The sequence below is a fragment of the Schistocerca piceifrons genome, chromosome 3 (assembly GCF_021461385.2).
Source record: "Schistocerca piceifrons isolate TAMUIC-IGC-003096 chromosome 3, iqSchPice1.1, whole genome shotgun sequence".
In the NCBI taxonomy this organism is placed as follows: domain Eukaryota; kingdom Metazoa; phylum Arthropoda; class Insecta; order Orthoptera; family Acrididae; genus Schistocerca; species Schistocerca piceifrons.
In genome coordinates, this window is record NC_060140.1 from 340,873,086 (window position 1) to 340,898,157 (window position 25,072).

General features: G+C 43.6%; 1 protein-coding gene across 3 annotated transcripts in view; it reads right to left on the bottom strand.

Moving 5' to 3' along the window:
* LOC124787841 (chitooligosaccharidolytic beta-N-acetylglucosaminidase) overlaps positions 1–25,072 on the bottom strand; it is a 218,769-nt gene that overhangs the window by 35,408 nt on the left and 158,289 nt on the right. For all 3 annotated transcript variants that reach the window (XM_047254788.1, XM_047254787.1, XM_047254786.1), the window contains exon 2: positions 20,771–20,873. In XM_047254788.1, the coding sequence (XP_047110744.1) occupies positions 20,771–20,853 (83 nt within the window). In that variant the 5' untranslated portion in view covers positions 20,854–20,873. The remainder of the gene's footprint in view (positions 1–20,770; positions 20,874–25,072) is intronic.

Below are 25,072 nucleotides of genomic sequence, written 5' to 3' on the forward strand. Positions count from 1 at the left end.
GTAGTTAGCCATCCTGTATAGTAAGATATCTCCCGTATTTGAGAGTTAAAAACATTTTTTCATATCGAAATTCTGTCTTCGACTCTCTCTTTACAGACAACCTTTTAGGCAGAACAACCACAGCTAGGAGTAATCATCTTGGGTATCAATAAAGCACTTCAGCTGTATTTACCCCCCCCCCTTTTTATCACCACCAGTTTCATGGCACTAAAAGCTATATATTCAGGTGAATATCTGCGTAACAGTAAATCAAGAAACCGGTTTGTTTTGGAAATCAGCCTTATGCAAACACAATTAGTTTATTTTTAGTGTGCGGAAATTTATGAAGAACTGAGTGAAAGCAATGCACTAAATACATTACTGGCCATAAAAATTGCTACACCAAGAAGAAATGCAGATGATAAACGGGTATTCATTGGACAAATATATTATACTAGAACTGACTTGTGATTACATTTTCACGCAGTTTGGGTGCATAGATCCTGAGAAATCAGTACCCGGAACAACCACCCCTGGCCGTAATAACGGCCTTGATACGCCTGGGCATTGAGTCAAACAGAGCTTGGATGGCGTGTACTGGTACAGCTGCCCGTGCAGCTTCAACACGATGCCACAGTTCATCAAGAGTAGTGACTGGCGTATTGTGACGAGCCAGTTGCTCGGGCACCGTTGACCAGACATTTTCAGTTGGTGAGAGATCTGGAGAATGTGTTGGCCAGGGCAGCAGTGGAACATTTTCTGTATCCAGAAAGGCCCGTACAGGACCAGCAACATGCAGTCGTGCATTATCCTACTAAAATGTAGGCTTTCACAGGGATCGAATCAAGGGTAGAGCCACGGGTCGTAACACATCTGAAATGTAACGTCCACTGTTCAAAATGCCGTCAATGCGAACAAGAGGTGACCGAGACGTGTAACCAATGGCACCCAATACCATTACGCCGGGTGATACGCCAGTATGGTGATGACGAATACATGCTTCCAATGTGCGTTCACCGCGATGTCGCCAAACACGGATGCGACCATCATGATGCTGTAAACAGAACCTGGATTCATCCGAAAAAACGACGTTTTGCCATTCGTGCACCCAGGTTCGTCGTTGAGAACACCGTCGGAGGCGCTCCTGTCTGTGATGCAGCCTCAAGGGTAACCGCAGCCATGGCCTCCGAGCTGATAGTCCATGCTGCTGCAAGCGTCGTCGAACTGTTCGTGCAGATGGTTGTCTTGCAAACGTCCCCATCTGTTGAGTCAGGGATCGAGATGTGGCTGCACGATCCGTTACAGCCATGCGGATAAGATGTCTGTCATCTCGACTGCCAGTGATAGGAGGCCGTTGGGATCCAGCACGGCGTTCCGTATTACCCTAATGAACCCACTGATTCCATATTCTGCTAACAGTCATTGAACTTCGACCAACGCGAGCAGCAATGTCGCGATACGATAAACCGCAATCGCAATAGGCTACAATCCGACCTTTATCAAAGTCGGAGACGTGATGGTACGCATTTCTCCTCCTTACACGAGGCATCACAACAATGTTTCACGAGGCAACGCCGGTCAGCTGCTGTTTGTGTATGAGAAATCGGTTGGAAACTTTCCTCCCCTCCACTGGCGCCAATCGTGTGTGAATGCTCTGAAAAGCTAATCATTTGCATATCACAGCATCTTCTTCCTGTCGGTTAAAGTTCGCGTCTGTAGCACGTCATTTTCGTGGTGTAGCAAATTTTAATGGCCAGTAGTGTAGTAGCTGATAGAGACTCCAACCAAGGACACGAAACAGGACGGAAAATATGACATGCTGTCCAAAAACGCCGAAAACGAGCACTAGAATCGATGTGTAATAATACCGTTCAGTTAGCGATGTAATTTTAAGAAAATAAAAATTTAATCCACAGAAGATGACATTGGTGTCGAAACATGTCTGGGGAAATATAAAAATAAACTACTTGTGTTTGCATAAGGCTGATTTCCAAAACAACCCAGTTTTTAAATCGCAAACACGGAAGAACGCTAAGAGGAGCTTTAAACCTATGTAAAATGAGTAAACCAAGAAGGAATAACACTAAGACATCCACTCATGTTACTTTCTAAAATTATTCTACGACTTTTTTAAAAATTTTAAAAACCGTTAAATCTTTTACGTGAAAATATTAAAATATTTGTCTTCGCATAACTAAAACATTACAGTTAAAATGTTCTGAACTTTCTACTTAACGATCGTTGTTTGTCAGAACAAAACATCGCTACAAGACGGTATGTCATTGAATAAAACAGCCGGATGGATGGATTCCCATCGAATACGGTGACACATAAAGTATATCAGAGTGATCCAGTAGTAAGGTAAAAATAAATGTAAAGCAATTAATACCTAATTTGCCGCTATCACGGAAAACCAGGAAGTTATTGCAACAAACTCGAGAGATGTCGTACATGGACCAAAGACATCAAGTAAATTGCTACTGACGGAAAAGCACAACCTGGAAACCGGATTTACCGCTTCTCCGGTCCACACGCAGTCGCGAACAGGGGATCTCGGCCGCGTGCTGTCCCATACTGACGGCAAGAAAGCAAACCGCTTGCCTATGGACGGCTCGCGCATGCGCTGATGATGCACGGCCTCAATTGAATGATCGGATGTCTTTGGCAAACACACGGATGGTGAATGAGAACAAGGAATATTAATACAACAATATTCTTTGTTCTCATACGCGAGCCGTTTATAGGCAAGCGGTTTACTTTGTTGCCGTCAGTGAGGGACAGCATGCGGCCGCGTCCCCTGTTCGCGACAGCATATGGGTCGGTTTCCAGGTCCTGCTTTTCCGTCAGTAGCTATTTACTTGAAGTTCAGGCAGAACATCCCTCCAGTTTGTTACAACTACTTCTTGAATTTTCGTGCTAACCACAAATTAGGTCTTAATAGTTTTACATTTATACATACTATGGCATTATTTGTTTAAGCGCCATCCACCATACTGAATTGGAATCCATGCATCCGGCTGTTTTATTTAATGACATGCCGTCTTTTAGCGTTGCTTTGTTCTGACAGACAACGAATGGTGGCTACAAAATTCAGAGACTTTTAGATCTAATGAGTACAAATATTTTAGTATTCTCATGTAAAAATTTTTAATCGTTTTTAAAAAAAAAATCGTAAAATAATTTTAGAAATGTATCGTATCTGTGGATGTCTCAGGGTTGTTACTCCTTCTTGATTTATTTACTGTTATGCAGATGCTCACCTGAAGATGTGGCTTTTAGTGCCATGAAACCGGCGGTGATCTAAAAATAATGGACTAAATACAGCTAAAGCGGTTTATTAATACCCTAGATGTTTCTTTACAAATAAAAATCCAGGGGTATTCTGGCACAAGGGCAAAGATCAGTGATGTAGATATTACTACCAATGGTGTTGAGAAACAGCTGAAATATCGAAAACTGAATAATGCTCCAGTGCCCAATGGAATCCCTCTCACATTTACTCCCAGTAACTCGAAGACAGCAATGGTCACACACGCCTACAAGACGCGCTGTAGAAGTGATTCACGAAAGTACGTAAGTCTAACAGAATGACCTACTCCAAGCCAACAAGCATTTAACGTTTCGAAAAAGACGATCATATGGAACCCAGCTTGCACTTCTCACGTGACATACTGAAAGCCATGTATCAAGGCAGTCAGGCAGAAGCAATATTTATTTCCGAAAAGTACTTGCTCAATACCACATCTATGCTTATTATCAAAACTAGCGAGTGGCTGTGATTAAAGTGCAGTAACTCACAGAAGTCCAGCGTAGACTGTAATTATTGTATGGCAAAACTTGGTAGATATTCTACTACCTTAATGAGGAAAAGATTTACGTTGGAAAAACGTTAGTTCCCATTTTTTCCACCAGGTGCAAATCTGGCCCTGTGAATGCAAGAGAGATGTACAAAAATGTTTCCATGTGTAATGGATTAGGAACAGGACATGGGTAGAAAAGGTTAAACAACTGGGAAGAGCATAATGTTGATATTATTAATTGTCAATTTGACAATATGAACACCGGACGAGATGCTGTACATTGCTAGGTTTGCACCTGGTGGCCAAAACTAGAACTAATTTTTTTCAAGCGTATATCAGTTCCGCATTAATGCGTTCGAGTATCTATCAAGTTTCGCAGCCGTACGATAACTATAGCCTACACTGGACCTCTATGAACAACTGCAATTTAACTATAACCACTCACTACTATCGTAAGGGTTTCAAAACGGAATTTGTGGCTGGGTTGAGGACTGCTTGACAGGAAGCACGCATCATGTTACCTTGGATGGAGAGTTTTCGACAGATGCAGAAATAACTTTGAATGTGCCACAGGGAAGTGCGTTGGGACCCTTGCTGTTCACGTTGTATATTAATGATCTTGGAGACAATATTAACAGTAAAATCAGATTTTTAGCAGATTAGTTATCAATATAGTACTGTCTGAGAAATGCTGCACAAATGTTAAGTAGGATCTCGATGATAACTCAAAGTGGTGCAAAGATTGGCAACTTGCTTTGAATGTTCAGCAATATAAAATTGTGCACTTCACAAAACGAAAATCATAGTATCCTACAACGGCTGCAGTATCAACGAGTCACATTTGGAAACGGTTAGCTCATACAAATAACTGGATGTAACACTTTGTACGAATATGTAACGGAACGATGACATATGCTCAGTCATGGTTAGAGCATGTGGGAGACTTGGTTTATAGGTAGAATGCTAGGTAAATAATCAGTCTGCAAAGGAGATCGCTTACGAAATACTCTTGCAGCCACACCAGAATATTTATGAAGTGCGTGGGACCCTTACCGATTAGAAGGAACAGGGGATATTGATCGTATGCAGAGACTGATAACACTAGTGTTTGTTTGACCCTTGGGAGGGTGTCACAGAGATGCTGAAGGCAACTGAACTGGCAGCTGCTTGAGAATAGGAAACCCACTTTCAAAGTTTCCAGAACAGGCTTCAAATGCTGATCCGGAAATTACAACCCCCTACGTATCGCTCCCGTATGGATTGTGAGGACAAGATTAGATAATCACAACGCACAAAGAGGCTATTGAACAGTCATTCTTCATGATCTCCATACTTGAATGGAACGGGAAGAATCCTTAGTAACTGCTACAATAGGAAGCAACGTCTGCCATGCATTTCACAGTCGTTTGCACAGTATTGATGTAGGTGTAGATCTAGACCCCGTAAGGGGCGCTAAGATCAGGTATTTTTTCGCTAATTTGTTATTCGTGTAACAAGTTTGTCGAAATTATATCAATATTAGACCTGTATGTCGCTGAAAAACATATTGAAGTATGAACTGCTCACATAACACGCTTATCGAAATCGCGGTACGATAATCACATTATCACATTTAAGTTTGAATTTACCTCATTTAAGCTGTAGCCTATGTCAGTTGTCAATGTAACTTAAATAATATAATCCATCTATTACGAAGCAATACATTGAAGTTTGAAAGTGCAATGAACCATGTTTGCTTTTTTTCTTTTTTGCCGTTACTTACCGAAGCTCTGCACCAACGGCAATTACGCGTAGACATCAAATATCAACTGTCCGCACTGGAAAATTTGGAAGTTTGTGGTAAGAACTATGGGACCAAACTGCTCAGATCATCGGACCATATGCTTACACACTAATTAAACTAACTTACGCTAAGGACAACACACGCACCCATCCATGCCCGGGGGAGGACTCCAACCTCCGACGGGGGCAGCCGCACCAATGTCCGCACTGGATAGTTCTTTGTTGTATGAATACGATTAACATCGAAATTATAATGTCTAATTCGCTTGCAAACGAGTTAAAATTCCGTGTGTTTATGCAGCAAGGTAAGAAAAGAAATAGCCATGGTAAGCACGCATGAACAAAAATTCGTTCAAGGGTTTGTAAGCTACCTGCTTTATGGATGGACTAAAGTTGCTGCTGATTTTGCCAATGAATCTCAAAAAAACCATTCAGCAGCCAAGATCGCATAATATGCTGAATGGTTTTTTATAATTAAAACAGAACGCCCTCCAGTATTCTCAAAACGAGAAATTCAATCAATGAATCTCAGTCTGGCATCTGCCATACCTGCGATTAGTTTTACGTCGTCATTACACTTTAAACTGTTCCGCATGCATATTCCCAGATATTTAATGGATGTGACTGCTTTCAGAGGTTATTCTGAAATCGTGTAACCACACAATAATGGATATCTCTGACTATTTACGTTATGCTGAAGGTCCACTGCCAATGCATGTACCAAACATTGATCCACTGCAAGTCTTCTTGCACTTCACTACAATTTTCTAGTGTTGTGTCTTCTTCGTGTGTAACTGCGTCGTCCATGAACAGCCTCATTAAACTTCCTACGTTATCCACAAGGTCATTTACATGTATTGTGAAAAGTAATGGTCCTATAACACTCCCTTCGGATACGCACGAAGTTACTACTACTTCTAAAGATTTCTCTCCGTTAAGAGTCACGTACGGTGTTCTGTTTTCTATGAACTCTTCAATCGTGGTACAGCTGTCAGGATTATTTTAAAAATTGTTAAGAACGACAACCTGTTAACAAACGTAAATGAAATACCGGTAGGTAAACACAATTTTGTCAGATTGGCCGACTGATAGAATGCTGACTCCTGTTCAATGTTTGACATTGATTATTTTGTAAGTATTTAAACAATATCTGTCATGAAACTTCCTGGCAGATTAAAACTGTGTGCCCGACCGAGACTCGAACTCGGGACCTTTGCCTTTCGCGGGCAAGTGCTCTACCAACTGAGCTACCGAAGCACGACTCACGCCCGCTACTCACAGCTTTACTTCTGCCAGTACCTCGTCTCCTACCTTCCAAACTTTACAGAGAGCTTCTGTAAAGTCTTGGATTAACCTTCTACCGGCAACTAACGTGGAAACCTCATTTACTAACTATCCATCAGAAATCCCACAATAGACTATAACTACTAACTCGCCGAACATGGGAATTACACCCCTCCACTATCCTTCGCACATACATATCCCTGTTCCGCTCCATCCTTTGCTTTGCCAATGCTGAATGGATATCTGCCATACGCAAGTTCTGTAAGTTCCTCCAGATTCTGGAACGTCATGCTTTCCACCTCACTTCACATACCCACTTAACCTTCCCCCACAATGATCATTTACCAACTCACCAAATTCCCACCTCTCTTCACTCGCGTAGAACATCTCCCGATAATCTACACCATTTGTAAACTCAACTCCACCAATCGTATTGTGTCCCGCCTCCTCTCCAATCCTACACGTCCCATCAACGCTCCACCTGCACATCCTCCACATTCTCTGCCAAAGAAATTTCAACCGACTCCCTCCTACAGATCATGAACTCCGTCCCAAAATATACCCCTCCTACCAACTATGAATCCACCCTCCCCTCTCCACTGCCCCAGGGGCTTCCTCCCCCACTTCCTTTTCCGCCTACAGTCGCTCCCCACTCCCTTTTCTTTCAAATTCACAAATCCCAATTCCAGTTACCCCTCTTTCGCTGTCCCCCAACAGCCATCCCTATCTCATTGTCATTGCCACCTCTTACTAGCCCTCAATTCCCATCCCCATGACTCTCCTCTCTCGCTCTTTAACTACTTTTCCTTTCGTCTACCATCCCAGGGCAGGACCCTTCGAGTTTTAGTGAAAGTCTGCAGTGCTCCGTTTTTAATGTTCAGTGTCTCTTCCGTGTTGTTCCAATGTTTTTTTCGAGTGTTTTAATGGTGTTCATGTGTTTCTTAAATTGTGTTGTATGACCATATTTTTATCACTGCTTTTAAAGTATTTGTTCAGCCAGACTTATTACTTTAGTCTTTCATAATCCTCATATTTCACTACTATTTTAAAATCATTGTCATATTGGTTATATGTTAACGCCTAGGTGTGGATTGAGTGTACCAGTATCAGCCCCCCCTCCCCCGGACCCACATAGAGTGAGGGGGGGGGATGAAAATCACAGAAAAAGGGGAAATGGAGAGTGCACAGTCGAGTTGCGAGTTTGTTGACTGTTCAAGACGGTCCACTGGAGCTAAGTTTGCTGTGAGCCGAGTGCTGGCTGGCTTGTTGACAGTGGAGGATATCTGACCGCAGCGGAGCTATCTCGTGTCCTGATGAGTGGTGGAACGTATGGCTCGCCGATGATGGGTTGCTGTTGTGGCTGTGGCTGCGTTTTCTACCATTTTGGACACAGTGTGGTATGGCATTCCAGTGCGTGAATGCAACTAGTTGTGCTAAGAAAGAGTGCTTCTGCAAGTACTGTAAGCTGAGGTTTTGCTGTCGGACATAAAACGGTGTCATTAAGTACAGACTTCCCTACTCGTTTACGTTAAAGTGAATGACTAGCCTGGACAATTAGTTGATTTTTAGGGTACAGACTTATGACAAATTGTGTTAATATGATTGATCACAGAAGATGTTTAGTAAATTCTTAAATGTGGAGAGACTGCCTGTAGAACATGATTGGCTGCATTGACAATGATAAAGGATTGGAGTGTTTTGAGACTAATACTGAACTGTTTGAGATAAATCACTGCATTGTTAACTTTCATGTACTCTGTATGTGAGGATGTGGACAGATTATCTTGTACCAAAGTTAATGGCAGCCAATTGAAACAGCTAACATCGATACTCTTTCCAAAAGGGAAGATATTGTTATTAACTTTTACAAATGTGTATGCTGAACATTTGATTTTCAAGATTCAATAAGAATTTCTGAAGTGTGGTTTTTAACTTTGTGGTAGCTTTATAAGCTTAGTTACCTGTTCTCTACCACAGTGCTGATTTTAAATATGATGGTGTAATTATTGTTAACTAATTTTTGAAATTCCACAGAACCTGCTAAGAATTTTGTGGTAAGGAAGCTTTTGATTTGTAAAGCTTTTATGAGCGCAAGTTTTGCCCATTTGAGATCAATTTAATACCTACGCCTGAAAACTTTACCTTTTTTACGATGCTTATGATAGAAATAAATGTATAATTATTATTCTGATAAGTCAGACTCAGTCAATCGATCATGTTCTTTAATTCTACTGGTTAGTCCCACCACAGCACATAGACGCCTACGAGGAACCTGATTTGGTGATGGGATACTATAGGATTTTCACTGCTTGTTCATACACTCCTGGAAATTGAAATAAGAACACCGTGAATTCATTGTCCCAGGAAGGGGAAACTTTATTGACACATTCCTGGGGTCAGATACATCACATGATCACACTGACAGAACCACAGGCACATAGACACAGGCAACAGAGCATGCACAATGTCGGCACTAGTACAGTGTATATCCACCTTTCGCAGCAATGCAGGCTGCTATTCTCCCATGGAGACGATCGTAGAGATGCTGGATGTAGTCCTGTGGAACGGCTTGCCATGCCATTTCCACCTGGCGCCTCAATTGGACCAGCGTTCGTGCTGGACGTGCAGACCGCGTGAGACGACGCTTCATCCAGTCCCAAACATGCTCAATGGGGGACAGATCCGGAGATCTTGCTGGCCAGGGTAGTTGACTTACACCTTCTAGAGCACGTTGGGTGGCACGGGATACATGCGGACGTGCATTGTCCTGTTGGAACAGCAAGTTCCCTTGCCGGTCTAGGAATGGTAGAACGATGGGTTCGATGACGGTTTGGATGTACCGTGCACTATTCAGTGTCCCCTCGACGATCACCAGTGGTGTACGGCCAGTGTAGGAGATCGCTCCCCACACCATGATGCCGGGTGTTGGCCCTGTGTGCCTCGGTCGTATGCAGTCCCGATTGTGGCGCTCACCTGCACGGCGCCAAACACGCATACGACCATCATTGGCGCCAAGGCAGAAGCGACTCTCATCGCTGAAGACGACACGTCTCCATTCGTCCCTCCATTCACGCCTGTCGCGACACCACTGGAGGCGGGCTGCACGATGTTGGGGCGTGAGCGGAAGACGGCCTAACGGTGTGCGGGACCGTAGCCCAGCTTCATGGAGACGGTTGCGAATGGTCCTCGCCGATACCCCAGGAGCAACAGTGCCCCTAATTTGCTGGGAAGTGGCGGTGCGGTCCCCTACGGCACTGCGTAGGATCCTACGGTCTTGGCGTGCATCCGTGCGTCGCTGCGGTCCGGTCCCAGGTCGACGGGCACGTGCACCTTCCGCCGACCACTGGCGACAACATCGATGTACTGTGGAGACCTCACGCCCCACGTGTTGAGCAATTCGGCGGTACGTCCACCCGGCCTCCCGCATGCCCACTATACGCCCTCGCTCAAAGTCCGTCAACTGCACATACGGTTCACGTCCACGCTGTCGCGGCATGCTACCAGTGTTAAAGACTGCGATGGAGCTCCGTATGCCACGGCAAACTGGCTGACACTGACGGCGGCGGTGCACAAATGCTGCGCAGCTAGCGCCATTCGACGGCCAACACCGCGGTTCCTGTTGTGTCCGCTGTGCCGTGCGTGTGATCATTGCTTGTACAGCCCTCTCGCAGTGTCCGGAGCAAGTATGGTGGGTCTGACACACCGGCGTCAATGTGTTCCTTTTTCCATTTCCAGGAGTGTAGAAACAAAGGCAATTGTGCTAACGGAATAAATCAGAACTACATTATTATTATTATTATTATTATTATTATTATTATTATTATTATTATTATTCTGTAACGAGACACAGGTTCCTAAGCCCGTATTACTCGAGCATCTTTCTATTTAAACGGACTCGCTTAGGTGCACTGGACTGAAGAATATGTCCAAATTTCATGGGGGACTGCATCTTCCGACGTCGCCAAGTTGCTGCTTCTAAGGGCTCTTTCACATCACCACAGACCTCTCCCTCAGGAAATCATGATTGACCTATTCGAAAATCATGAAATATAGAATCAAGGGCCAATCAGTCGATTATGTTCCAGTCTCAACGCTGTGGTTACTGTAACGCCGACAATGGTCGTGAGACGCCTTCGCAAGAGATGGGCCGGCGCTTTGGTCACAGTGCATCCGATCTCCTTTGTCGGTTTTTGGTGAGATAGAGGGATCAACAAAAACGACCTTGCTGTGCTGATACTGAGCACGGCTAAAAGAAAGGGGAAACTACAGCCTTAATTTTTTCCAGGGGCACGCAGCTCTACATCAAGGGTTCGCCAATTAAGTACTGGAGGGAAGCGTGGAAGGGGAAGGGGGAAGGTAAAAATCGTAGAGGGAGACCAAGAGATGAATACAGTAAGCAGATTCAGAAACATGTAGGTTGAAGTAATTACTTGGAGATGAAGACGCTTGCATAGGATAGAGTAGCGTGGAGATCTGTGTCAAACCAGTCTTCGGACTGAAGACCACAACAACAGATGTCACTCTGCTTTGTTAGATTCGAGTCCTGCAGTACGACTTTTGCTATTGAAACGACGCTAGATGGTCTTGAAGGAACTATGTCTATCTCGCTAAGAACGTGCAAACACCATACACACTCTCCTCAGCTAGTAGAACAAGTAGACAAGTTTTACCAATATATGTGAACGAATCGTTATATTATATACTAGAGATGATTTGCGGTGACTCTGCAAAGCAGTCCAACTTCAGAAGACGGAGTCCAGCTGAAGAGAGGCTAGTCTTTACAAAACGGTAACTTTTTTTTTAATGCGTTCTTTTTAATACCTCGTCCAAGAACTTAAAGTTACTGTAAATTTGTTATTAACTTCATTTCTAATGGAGTACAAATCGATAGAGCATTACACAGTAACCCTGCTGAAGTAAAATAACTAACTGAATGTTCTTGCAAATTGTCAGTATCCTTCAATTTACGCCTTTAGTTATTGTCCGTGAATATTTTTATTTGTGTTTGACATATATTGCACGATTAATGTAGAAATAACTGCAGATTTGAAATACCAATGGAATGGAAACAATTTTATTACAAAAATATCGCATTACATTTTGCAAATGATACCTCCTACCAAAGCGTGCATCTACATCGGAAGTGAAGACAGAAGGGAGACAGTGAGACAAGATCTCTAGCTAAGGAAACTAGGATCATTTGTTTCAACAGTCAGAGTCATAGATTACTTTTACAAAATTTTTTCGCTACGTTGCGTTATTCCATCTGTGGAGCGGTAACCTGTGCAACAAATTTAGAAAAAAGGGGTATTGTAACCAGATTGAGATTTTCATGCTACGGTCGCAGGTTCGAATCCTGCCTCGGGCATGGATGTGTGTGATGTCCTTAGGTTATTTAGGTTTAAGTAGTTCTAAGTTCTAGGGGACTGATGACCACAGATGTTAAGTCCCATAGTGCTCAGAGCCATTTGAACCATTTTTTTTAGATTTTCACTCTGCAGCGGAGTGTGCGCTGATATGAAACTTCCTGGCAGATTAAAACTGTGTGCCGGACCGAGACTCGAACTCGTGACCTTTGCCTTTCGCGGGCAAGTGCTCTACCAACTGAGCTACCCAAGCACGACTCACGCCCCGTCCTCACAGCTGGCAGATGTAAAGCTTTGAGGACGGGGCGTGAGTCGTGCTTGGGTGGCTCAGTTGGTAGAGCACTTGCCCGCGAAAGGCAAAGGTCACGAGTTCGAGTCTCGGTCCGGCACACAGTTTTAATCTGCCAGGAAGTTTCGGGGGTATTGTAAGTTGTACTGAAACTGCACGTGTAGTAGTTTGGAGAGCTGGATGTCTGTCGTCGGACGAATCCCCTGATATCAATGCCACTGCGACGGCAGGCTTACGATGGTAGTACCAAGAGATGTCTGCTATGAAAGGATGAGAGCACAGTAAGAGGAAACAGCCGTGTGAGCTTGCACAACAGGAGGTGGTGTGTGTAGCGATGGCATAAAAGGGGGGGGGGGGCACTGTTGTGATGGCATAAAGATTGTTCAAATGGCTCTGAGCACTATGGGACTTAACATCTGAGGTCATCAGTCCCCTAGAACTTAGATCTACTTAAACCTAACTAACTTAAGGACATCACACACATCCATGCCCGAGGCAGGATTCGAACCTGCGACCGTAGCGGTCGCGCGGTTCCAGACTGTAGCGCCTAGAACCGCTCGGCCACTCCGAGCGGCTAGCATAAAGAGGAAGGGGCACTGTTGTGTTGTCATAAAGAGGGGGGGGGGCAGAGTTGTGTTGGCACAAAGGGGTGGGGCAGTGTTGGTAGTTCAGGCTGTAAATTTGGCGCCAAGCGACATATCAATAAGCTGCTCCGACTGCTCTACAATGGTCATTAGTAACTGGGGTCTACATTAGGTGGTACAGTCTCATGAAGACATCAAGTGTGAGCCGTGTGAAACTAAAACTCACAAATTATTTATTAAGTAAGTATGCAGGGGAAATGAGGTACAGTAATGCTAACTCCCTGAGAATCTCAACCTTGGCATTAGTCTGCAGTGTAATGTTGGGGATTGAATGAGTACTGAACATGTCAAGAAAGACATACACAAAGGATTGCGGATAATTACTGAAACCCTGAAACATGCCTACAGCAGTGCTTCCTGTGATAGTGCATACAGATCCTCTCCCTCTCAGATGCCTCTAAACATTGTGAAAATCAGGACTAACTGCTCATAAATAGACCAGCTTACCAATCCAGCAGTAAGTAGCCATCCCCAGTCCCAAACTGTGTTTCTCATAATCTGAATTGATTACTCCTGACTGTTGGTAGACAGACTGGCAGACGAATAATGTTCCTCATTATAAGCTGAATGTATGTGATCCAATTAAAAAGCGCGTGGCTTTTTTAATCGTCTCAAAAATTAGACCACATTAAACAGAAGTGAAGTCTTGCTTCCCCAAAGCACTACGTGTGACACTGGGGCGGTACAGATTCACTACAGACGTTTTGCAGAATTTGGTTGTAAAAGAGATTTAATGGATTTGCACAATTTAAAAGACAACGCCAAAGAAAGGCTGAGTAACGCACACGTTAGTTCATAGTATTTACTGCCTACTCACAAATTGTCAAATGCTGAAATTTTACATTAACTCTTTTACAATCACGCCGCGAACGAATTATCCGCATGGGACGGAAATCGGTAGAAGTGATATACAAGTACAGACAAACAAATCAAATGATAGCAGAAAAATTAGATGATTTGTCCAAGAGACAGGGATTCACAAATTGAACAAGCCAATGACGTGTTGGTCCAGCATTCGGCTTGGCACTGATTGACAGAGTTCTTGGGTGTCATCCTGAGCTATATCGTGCCAAATTTTGTCCAATTGGCGCTCTTGTAAATCCCGAGCCGGCTGGAGCGTCCTGCACATAATGCTCCAAACGTTCTCAATTGGGGAGAGAGCCGGCGACCTTGCTGGCCAAGGTGGAGTTTGGCAAGGGCGAAGACAAGCAGTAGAAACTCTCGTCATATACGGGCGGGCATTACTTTGCTGAAATATAATCCCAGGATGGACTCCCATAAAGAACAACAAAACGGGTTGCAGAATATCGTAGCTGTATCGCTCTGTCAGGGTGCCGCGGATAACTACCAAAAGGGGTCCTGTGACGAAAAGAAACGGCACTCCAGACCATCACTCCTGGGTATCGGGCCGTAGGGCAGGTGACAGTCAGGTTGGTATTCTACCACTGTCTGGGACTTCCAGACACGTCTTGATTTGTCATCGGGGTTCAGTTCGAAGCGGGACTCGTCACTGAAGAGAATTCTACTGCAGTCAATGAGATTCCAGGCTGAAGACGTGTCTGGAGACGACCTGGACCTAACGACCGGGAATGATGGCCTGGGGTGCCATTTCATTTCATAGCAAGACTCCTTTGATTTTCATCCGAGAAACCCTTACAGCACAGCGGTCTGACGACGATATTCCACGTCCCGTTTTATTGCCGTTCATAGCAAGCCGTCCTGGACATGTATTTCAGCAAGACTGCAAACGGCGAGAGTTTCCACTGCTTGTCTTTGTGCTCTCCAAACCCTACCCTGGCCAGTAAGGTCGGCTTATCTCTCCCCAATTGACAGCGTTTCATACACTGCCTGTAGGGATCTCCAACCAGTACGGGATTTTGATGATCTAACGCGCCAATTGGAAGAATTGGGCACGATATTCTGCAGGAGGACATACAACAAATCTGTCAATCAATGTCAAGCCGAATAACTGCTTGCATGAGGGCCAAAGGTGCCCGCCCGGTTAGCTGCGCGGTCTAACGCTCTGCTTCCCGAGCGGGAAGGCGTGCCAGCCCCCGGCACGAATCCGCCCCGCGGATTAGTGTCGGGGTGCTGTGTGCCAGCCAGCCTGTGGATGGTTTCTATGGCGGTTTTCCATCTACCTCGGCGAACGCACGCTGGTTCCCCTTACTCCGCCTCTAATACACTGTCAGTCATTGCCGTGCAAACACTGTTTCCACGTACGAGTACACCATAATTATTCCACCACGCAAATATTTGGGGTTACACTCGTCTGGTATGAGACATTTCTCGGAGGGGTGCGAGGGAGGTGTTCACTGGGGCGGGGGGGCAAACCGCACAAAAACCCTGGGTTCGGTGTGGGGTAGCAGAGGGGTGGGTGGACTGTTGTGGCCTGTTGTGGGTTTGTGAACCACTTAAGGCCACGGCGGGACGAAGCCTTTCCGTCGTTTGTAGGTCCCCGATTCAATACATACACACATACATACACGCATACAAGGGCCTAAGGTGGACCAACGAGTTATTGACTTGCTAAATTTGTCAGTCATTCACTTTTTTTGAAATTATAATCACTTATTTGTCTGTACATGTACGTCACATCTACCGATTTCCGTCCCATTCGGATAATTCCTTCGTGGTTCGTCTTTGTCTTACTGCGAATTAAAGGTGTTTATATTTTTAAGTATATAAATTTATAAATTTCTCCGTTAAAGTGCAGAAAATAAGGTAGCATGAACACGGAATCTCGAAAATGGCAAGGAATTGTCGAAGTTAGCTGTGTTTAAAGCGGGACACTTTTAGGTGCGGGAAGTACGAACCAAGTGAATGGGCTTGTGCCCCAGAGGACTACCTGCACAAAACATTCGGACCAGGTAAAGGAGTCCATTCACAGCCTTCACCTACTTAGTAGCAGCAACAAATGCTCGCGATTCTACAGATAGAACGGCACAACACAGAGTGTTGGTGTACTCAACAAAGAAAGGGAAAGACCGTCCAACAAAGGAAAAAAATAGACTATATTTTTCAAACAGAAATGGAAAATAATGAAAGAAACCGCATTTCTCACATAGCCGTAGTGTCTCACCTGTCTGTAGGAGGGGTAACAGAAGAGATCCAAAAAACAGAACGACCTCCTTAATGCAAACCAGCATGGTTATCGAAAACATACATCACGTGAAATCCAACTCGCACTTTTCTCGCGTGACATCCTGAAGACTTTGGAGCAAGGCAGTCAGATAGCTGCAGTACTTCTTGACTTCCGAAAAGCTTTTGACTCAATACCACACTTACGCTTATTATCAAAAATAGGGTCATATAGAGTATCAGACGAAATATGTGACCGCATTGAGAATTTCTTGGTAGGGAGGACACAGATTATCATCTCCGATGGAGAGTCGTCGACAGATGTAGGAGTAACTTCGGATGTGGCCCAGGGAAGTGCGTTGGGACCCTTATGTTCACGTTGTATATTAAAAACCGTGCAGACAATATTAACAGTAAAATAAGGCTTTTTGCAGATGATGCAGTTATTATAATGAAGTATTATCTGAAAGAAAGTGCATAAATATTCAGTCAGCCTTCGGTAAGATTTCAAAGTGGTGCAGTGGCTAGCGGCTTACTTTAAATGTTCAAAATGTGAATTCAGATCAACGATATCAGAGAAATCGGCCTGTGGCTGAAACGAAACGCAGGAATTGTAGTTTCAAATGTTGTATAACAAAATGTAAGCGAGGAGCGAAGCTCGTCTCAGCAAACTGGAGGCCTATTCTTTTCTCTTGACTCCATCGTACTGAGCAGACGATTTTAGTAGTAGCAGAGTAGAGTAGTAGAAGAATTAGTTTTGATTTATAATTAAATATGTTAAAAACGGGCTATATTTATCTTTGATTTAAAAGGAAATTTACTCCCCGCAGTAATTAAGTGGTACTAGATTTATGATTTTTTGTAATATTTGTTTGAGAAAAGCTAGCTGGAACTGCGGGTTCAGCAGATCATGGTAAGGAGACGCAATGTGCCGAATGCAATTCGCGTGCAGCCGTTGATTTCATTTTGGTATAAGCAAAGCGCGTCCCTGAGATTATTTGCGGATCATTTAACACTGACTTGCGATCATTTTGAGCAAGCACTAATTACATATGATCTGGCCATTGTCTCCGAACTCCGAATCTGCTGCTCTCGCTTCTGTCAGATGCAGGCTCCACAGAATTGATGGTGGTGTTAAATTACTATGGCTCGTAAATGATAATAACTTCAGGAGAAAATTTTATTTTGAAATCAGTGCTTTCTTTTTAGGTACGTATCAGACGCAACAGACTGAATACGTGCCACTAATAACAATGACCGTTGCTCCATTGCTGAGTGAGAAACTATAATCATTTGCTAATTTGATGTTTCACATGTTCTGTCATTTTATTCAAATAACGGGGACAACAACGTATCATAGTGGATATTCAATGTATACAGAGAAGAGCAGCATGAATGTCGCAAATCTGTTTGACGTGTGGGAGAGTGTCACCGACATGGTGAAAGAAGTGAATTGGTTGGAGACCAGACAGCGAGGTCATCGGTCTCATCGGATTAGGGAAGGACGGGGAAGGAAGTCGGCCGTGCCCTTTGAAAGGAACCATCCCGGCATTTGCCTGGAGCGATTTAGGGAAATCACGGAAAACCTAAATCAGGATGGCCGGACGCGGGATTGAACCGTCGTCCTTCCGAATGCGAGTCCAGTGTAGTGAATTGGCAGACTCGTGAAAACAGAAACTATGCCGAGAAAGTCTACTGACAAAGTTTCAAGAACGTGCTTTAAATGATGACTCTAGGAATATACTACAGCTCCCTACATATCGCTCCCATAGCGATCGTGGGGGTAAGATTAGATTAATTACAGCACGCACAGAGGCATTTTCCCGAGCACCTTTCCGCAATGGAACGGGAAAAAGTCCTAATATCCGATAGAATGCGACGTACCCTCTTCCATGCACTTCACCTGCGTTCACAGTCTCATTGCTGATAAAATACCCACAATTTTGATCGTGTTTCTGACAGCGCCGAAGTAGTGAGATTTTGTTGCTATCATAGCTCTTAAGGCAATTGCAGACCACGTAAACTTCTCAGATCTTCGGAAAAATGCTATTTTAATCACATGTTGTTCTAAACGGCAATTTCTTGCAAGTTAAGCTCAAAGACGTGCTGTGGCCGAGCGGTCCGGAACCGCGCTGCTGCTATGGTCGCAGGTTCAAATCCTGCCTCGGGCATAGATGTGTGTGATGACCTTCGGTTAGTTAGGTTTAGGTAGTTCTAAGTGTAGGGGACTGATGACCTCAGTTGTTAAGTGCAATAGTGCTTAGGGCCATTTGAATCCAAAGACGTACTGAACACTAATGTAACTTATCACCATCATCGTCACCATCATCGTCACCATCATCATCATCACCATCATCATCGTCACCATCATCGTCACCATCATCATCATCATCATCATCATCATCACCATCATCATCACCATCATCATCATCACTACATTCTTACCACTACCACCACCACAACCACTACCATTATTCTGAAAGTCTCTGTATTAGCTGTAATTTCCCGACTTTTCTCTTCGCCAGGAAGTTTGGGGGAAGTAATATGTTGTCTGACTCTTCCTAAAAAGTACTCTCTCGGAACTGCAATAGTAAACCTCTCGGTGATGCACAATAACGCCTCTCCTGCAGCGTTTGCCACTGGAGTTCGTTGAAAATCTCTAACGCTTTCATGCCGACTAAACGATCCCGCGACGGAACGCGCTGGTGCTCTTTTAGACTTCTCTGTTTCTTCTATCAGTCCTTCTTGGTAAGGGTCCCAGACTGATGAGTAATGCTCAATAATCGGACGAACAAGCGCCTTGTTAGCCACTTTTTCCGTGGATGAGTTACATTTCCTTAAGATTCTTCCTACGAATCTCAGCCTGGCATCTGCTTTTTCTACTGTTTATTTTACGTGGTCATTCCATGTAAGGTTGCTCTGGATAGTTACTCCTAAGCACTTTAAGTGATTGCTGTTTCCAGCAATTTTTGATCAATGGTGTAGTTCTACAGCAGTGGATTTCTTTTCATATGTATGCGCAATATCTTACATATGTAGGCCACTATGTAACTTGGGTCAGTACACATCCGCTAACTTCAGAGAAGAGATCATTACCACAATGTGCGTTGTGTGGCAAAGGTTTGGAATGGACCGTGCAATTGCAAATTTCATCCACTGTGAAATGTGCGCATTGATCCGTTTTCTGTGGAGGTAAAATAAATGTGCGGTTAATGTAGTATAATGATTTTGCAGGGGAAGAAGTCCCACCTAACAGCTACAATTTTTTTTTGAACTTTATTTGCAGCAGTCCGGTTTAGGAAATATATTTCTTGTCTGCGAATGAAGTTCAAAGAAAAACTGTAGCTTTTCGGAGGACCACCTTTGCCTAGAAAATGGATTATACAGCGCGGACCCAGTCCAAGCATGGAAACGCAGAAATGAGTGTTGTCAGAGAAAGTAGCACGAGACAATCGCTCAGAATGGACGAAGTGACGTGCATTACCAGGCAACGAGTGGACGACTGCTTGCAGCCACAAACGAACTTGTGCAAAGGTTATACAATTTGGAAAAGTGATCCAAACTTTCAGAATCATCAGATGGATTTCTTCCTGTTTAAAGAGTAATTGTGCACAACGTAGTAGCTGGCAACTGAGGCTTTGTGCCAGTGTGGAGGCGCAGTTTTTATCTTGTGACTACAGCGCCCACGTAATAGGTTTGTTTCAGATTTTTGTTATTGGTAACAGGCAAAAATGATTTTCTTTACCTGTCACTTTGTTTCAGGCGATTAAACGTGAGCTCTGTATTACGTGAGATGAAACAACAGTATAGTGGAGCGGTCCCACACCAGTTCGTCACGAAAATCTGAACTTCTGCCAGTCATATTCTTTGGAGAAGAAAGCCTTTTAGTTTCTTTACTTTAAGAAAAGAGGCAGAACAATTCAAGAGCTTAGACCAAAACGTTAAAAACAGGTACGAGCAACAATTCAAACCGACGGCGTGGCATTTTGAGTTCCGGTAGCTTTCTGCTTCCTGCCAATACTCATTTACATAGTAACAGAACTTAGAGAATTCGTCAAATATGCAAACGAGAAAGCTGGACAGTCTATTTACAGCTCCGTGTCCCACCCCATGGTTACCGCCTCTTAGCAAAGCTGAAAAAATGACTGTCGTCATATGTTTTCGCAAATGATGAGGTCCAACACCTGAAGTTACGTTTAAGGCTCCTGTCGGCATATTTCTATGACGAGAGTAAATGATTTCGTCCACCGCTGCTACAAGCGCTTTAGTGTTGCAGTACATTATCCTGAGAAATAGCTACGAGTTATAGCTTGTCTTGATGTTTTCTTAATAGCTCAATTTAAATTGCTTTCGAAATTTCCCCGTTATTTCATCGAGGCTTTGCTGTCACACTGTCCCTCAAAAAATTTCTGTATCTGAAAATTTCTCAATTTCTCAGGAATGATGAGGCGAAATATCAAGGAGAATACCAACCTCCAAATTCATCTTCGGAACGACAAGCTGATATTTAAATTACTTTTAATTAAAATATAAAATCCAACTTACCTCTCCTCTTCTGCTTGCGTTGCAAAGCAAGAGAATATCCCGTACAGTGCGAACACCAGCACTGTTGTGGATATAACACTCATCACGACTTTGAAGCTAAACACTGGAAAAGAAAGACGAGGGAAACATTAAAAACATGAATAATAAAAACACTCAGTATAATTTAATTTGTTAGTAAAACAGCTTGCGGAATATCCTACGTAACGTTCCATTACGTTAAATCTTTTTTTTTTTTTAATTTCATGGCGAAAACGTTCAGCATGCCATGCAACTACATTTCAATTTACTAGAATAAAACGTTTAGTGGCAGTGGTTTACAGAGGACCAGTTCTTGCTTCACTACTTTCGTAATCAACTTTTGCCTACTACCGTTGCTTGGAAGAAGAGTTTTAGTTTGTCCCACTCCTAAACGGCGATTCGGCGCAGATCTCTCACAGTGGTTGGTGAACCACGTCGTCCGTAAACAGCCCTTTTCAATCTAAGCCAGGCATGTTCGATATGGTTCATGTCTGGAGAACACTCTGGCCACTCTAGTCGAGCGATGTCATTATCCTGACGGAAGTCATTCACAAGATGTGCACGATGCGGGCGCGAATAATCGTCCATGAAGACGAATGCCTCGCCAATATGCTGCCGATGTGGTTGCACTATCCGTCGGAGGATGGTATTCACGTATCGCACAGCCGTTACGGCGCCTTCCATGACCACCAGCGGCGTACGTCGACCCCACATAATGCCACCCCAAAACAGCAGGGAACCTCCACCTTGCTGCACTTGCTCGGCAGTGTGTCTAAGTCGTTCACAGCCTGACCGGTGCCTCCAAACAAGTCTCCGACGATTGTGTGGTCAAAGGCATATGCGACACTCATCGGTGAAGAGAACGTGATGTCAATCCTGAACGGTCTATTCGGCATGTTGTTGGGCCTATCTGTACCGCTCTGCATGATGTCGTGGTTGCAAAGATGGACCTCGCCATGGACGTCGGGAGAGAAGTTGCGCATCATGCAGCCATTGCACACAGTTTGAGTCATAACATGACGTCCTGTGGCTGCACGAAAAGCATTACTCAACATGGTGGCGTTGCTGTCAGGGCTCCTCCGAACCACAATCCGTAGGTAGCGGTCATCTACTGCAGTAGTAGACCTTGGGCGGCCTGAGCGAGGCATGTCATCGACAGTTCCTATCTCTCTGTATCTCCTCCATGTCCGAACAACATCGCTTTGGTTCACTCCAAGACGTCTGGACACTTCCCTTGTCGAGAGCCCTTCCTGGCACAAAGTAACAACGCGGACGCGATCGAACCGCGGTATTGACCGTCTAGGCATGGCTGAACTACAGACAACACTAGCCGTGATCCTCCATCCTGCTGGAATGATTGGAACTGATCGGCTGTCGGATCCCCTCAGTCTAATAGGCGCTGCTCATGCATGGTTGTTTACATCTATGGGCGGGTTTAGTGACATCTCTGAACAGTCAAAGGGACTGTGTCTGTGATAAAATATCCACAGTCAACGTCTGTCTTCAGGAGTTCTGGGAACCGGGGTGATGCAAAACGCTTTTTGACGTGTGTGTTAAACTGAAGTTTCATCTGTGGATTCAGATTTAACACTAGCAATGCAAATATATGTATATTTCAAGCGGCCAAGTTCAATAAACCTAAGAATGTTTGAAATTCGAACTACGTATTTGTTCACAAGAATTCTAGCTTTCAAGACACCACATATTTTAGACGGTCCGCAGGTAATGGCAGCAAGTACAAGACCAGCACCGTTAAGTGATAAGGACTCGGGGGTTTACCAGCGTATAACTAAAGTAAGGCAGAACAAATTTTCTGATCAACTTGTCAAAATCCGTGTCATACGGAATTTTCTTTTTTCAGCTAGTTTTGTAAGAATTCATTCTGTTGCTCTCCAGAAACGAAGTATTTTCTTCTGTATTCTAGCGGCTTTTTGTTGCTGTCATATTGCAGTTGGGCAAGATACGAAGTATGATAATCTTTGACCGATACACTTAGTCGTAGTTACACCATCCAGTTTACGCAGAGACCAGAAAACTCACGAATCCCGAGCCTTTACCGAATCGCACTCTCTTGTATAAAACAGTTTCAAATGTCTGAATACTTTACGAATGAATTAATATATTAAATATTTGACGCTAAACATGTAAGCGAGAAGAGGTTTTAAAAAGTTTTCATATTGCCTCTGAAGTTTGCTGAAAGTCGCAAAGTGCTCTCATTCTCAAATACTGAATGAATGTACTGTGGGTACTTTGCGTATCGCGAGTTACCCTGTCTCAAGACATATAACCAGTATCTACCTGCGATACTCGCCTTACTGTGTTGAACCTTTAACATAGGATTGATTACCTCTCTTAATTATTAGGTCACGACAGCACTTTAAATTTTTAAATTCGATCAGTAGCTATCAGGAAACAGTGGAAATCAAACTTTTTGTTGCTCCTGGAAGTCGTTAGATAAGCAACTTGCAACTGGGACCGTGCACTGCGCATAAGTTTACCTGCTTAGCAACATTTAATCGCGTATGACCTAAGCTGCACTACGAAATACAAATTGTTTCTGTGGACAAAAACGATATTGTTTAACGTTAATACTTTCAAAAATGGAACAATTATTTTATGGCCTCTTAAAATCTGCACCACTAGTGTGGTCCTTACAGAGCTAGCATTTGAGCCAGTATGAAGATTCAGGGGCATAGAAGCAGCAGTTCTCACGCGCAACACACACACACACACACACACACACACACACACACACACACACACACACACACAAACAAACAAACAAGGTTTCCGAACCACAATAAGACCTGCATTCACGGAATGACATGGAAGAAATCTAATCACTCTTAAGGACATTGGTACTGTAACCACACCATATCTAACAACAAGGAAAAAAAACATTCGCTGATGTTGCTTTGCTAAGAAAAAAAATCTTGGCTTAGCTATTTATACTATGATCGTGTAACCATCTGTGAATCAACCAACAACAGGGTGATACGTCTCCTCAGTGCATTCGTATAGCACGTTTACAGCAAGACAGTAAAAGACGGTCCTAGCTATATTCTGGCGCTCTTATCATTGAAGACTAACTTTTGACGTCATTTTTCTTGCAGCATACATAGTTCACTTTAAACTTTCCAACGCTGAAACTATTATTACGCCTTGGTGCAGCAAGAGGGCAAAAAAATAATTGTAATTCCACGGCTCTCAAACGACATAGCACAAAAGTGTTGAATGCTCCCTAAAATTATGCTGAGAGTAGTTACCCTACTGCGTGAGGCTCTTTATATAGGCTCTTATATAGACGTCGTATCAATATCTCTTCCAAATTGAACGTAAAAGCTCTCAGTTCCCTCAAATTTCGAGATGTCGACAGAAAAATATGGTGAGTTTGTAACAAATATGTGGTAATGTGCAGAGATCAGAGTGCCACAGCAACGTCTGCAAGGCGAATCAACACGACACACATTACTGCGGGCTCACTGTAATCCACAGTGATGTACTGCAGGCGCTCCAAAAGACCACACCTCCCTCTCAGCAATGGTAGCGCCCTCACGCTGAAATCAGTATAGTGTTGAGCATGCAAGAGATCTGCCCACTCAGCTCCAGCAGTCAGCAACATCGCCTACGACCGACGAGTAGTTAAAGTTTCAGATGAACTTTTAGTGTTGTTAAGGCTGAACATTGTACCTCAAGAGAACAGATTGTTAATTAGTGCATCAAGTGAAGCTTTGTTAGTCTGTGACAGTTGTAAATTACCCTGTTCTCCTGTGGCAAAAAAGTGTGTCAAAGTTAGGTAAAAGTTTTATTAATTCATGTAACAAAGTGAACTAATATTTCATGTGTTCTAGTTTGATGAACCTTCTCCCAGTTCAATCAAAGACCTCACATTTGTGGCTGGACGAAACTACTTTCCCCTGGTCACAACAACCCATTTTTCATTTCACTCCTAAGCAACCATTTGCAATAATCAACCAAGCACACAAGCGATCAACAAAACCTAATTATCAGTGATTTTCTTCTCTTCTCAGGTCTTTTTGAATGCCTGTAATATGTATACCGGTTTATACTTTCGATTTTTACTATTAGGACAAGGATATTATACACTATCATAATTGAATGCCTATTGAAGACCGAGAAATTTGAGACAACGGTGGACGACGTGGATGTTTTGTATATACCCTTAGGTCAGTCGAGTTTGTCACTGTTAGACGATTGCAATGATACGGTAGAAGATCCAGTACTCACCACCGAATGAAAATTTACCTGTAAATCAGAATCACG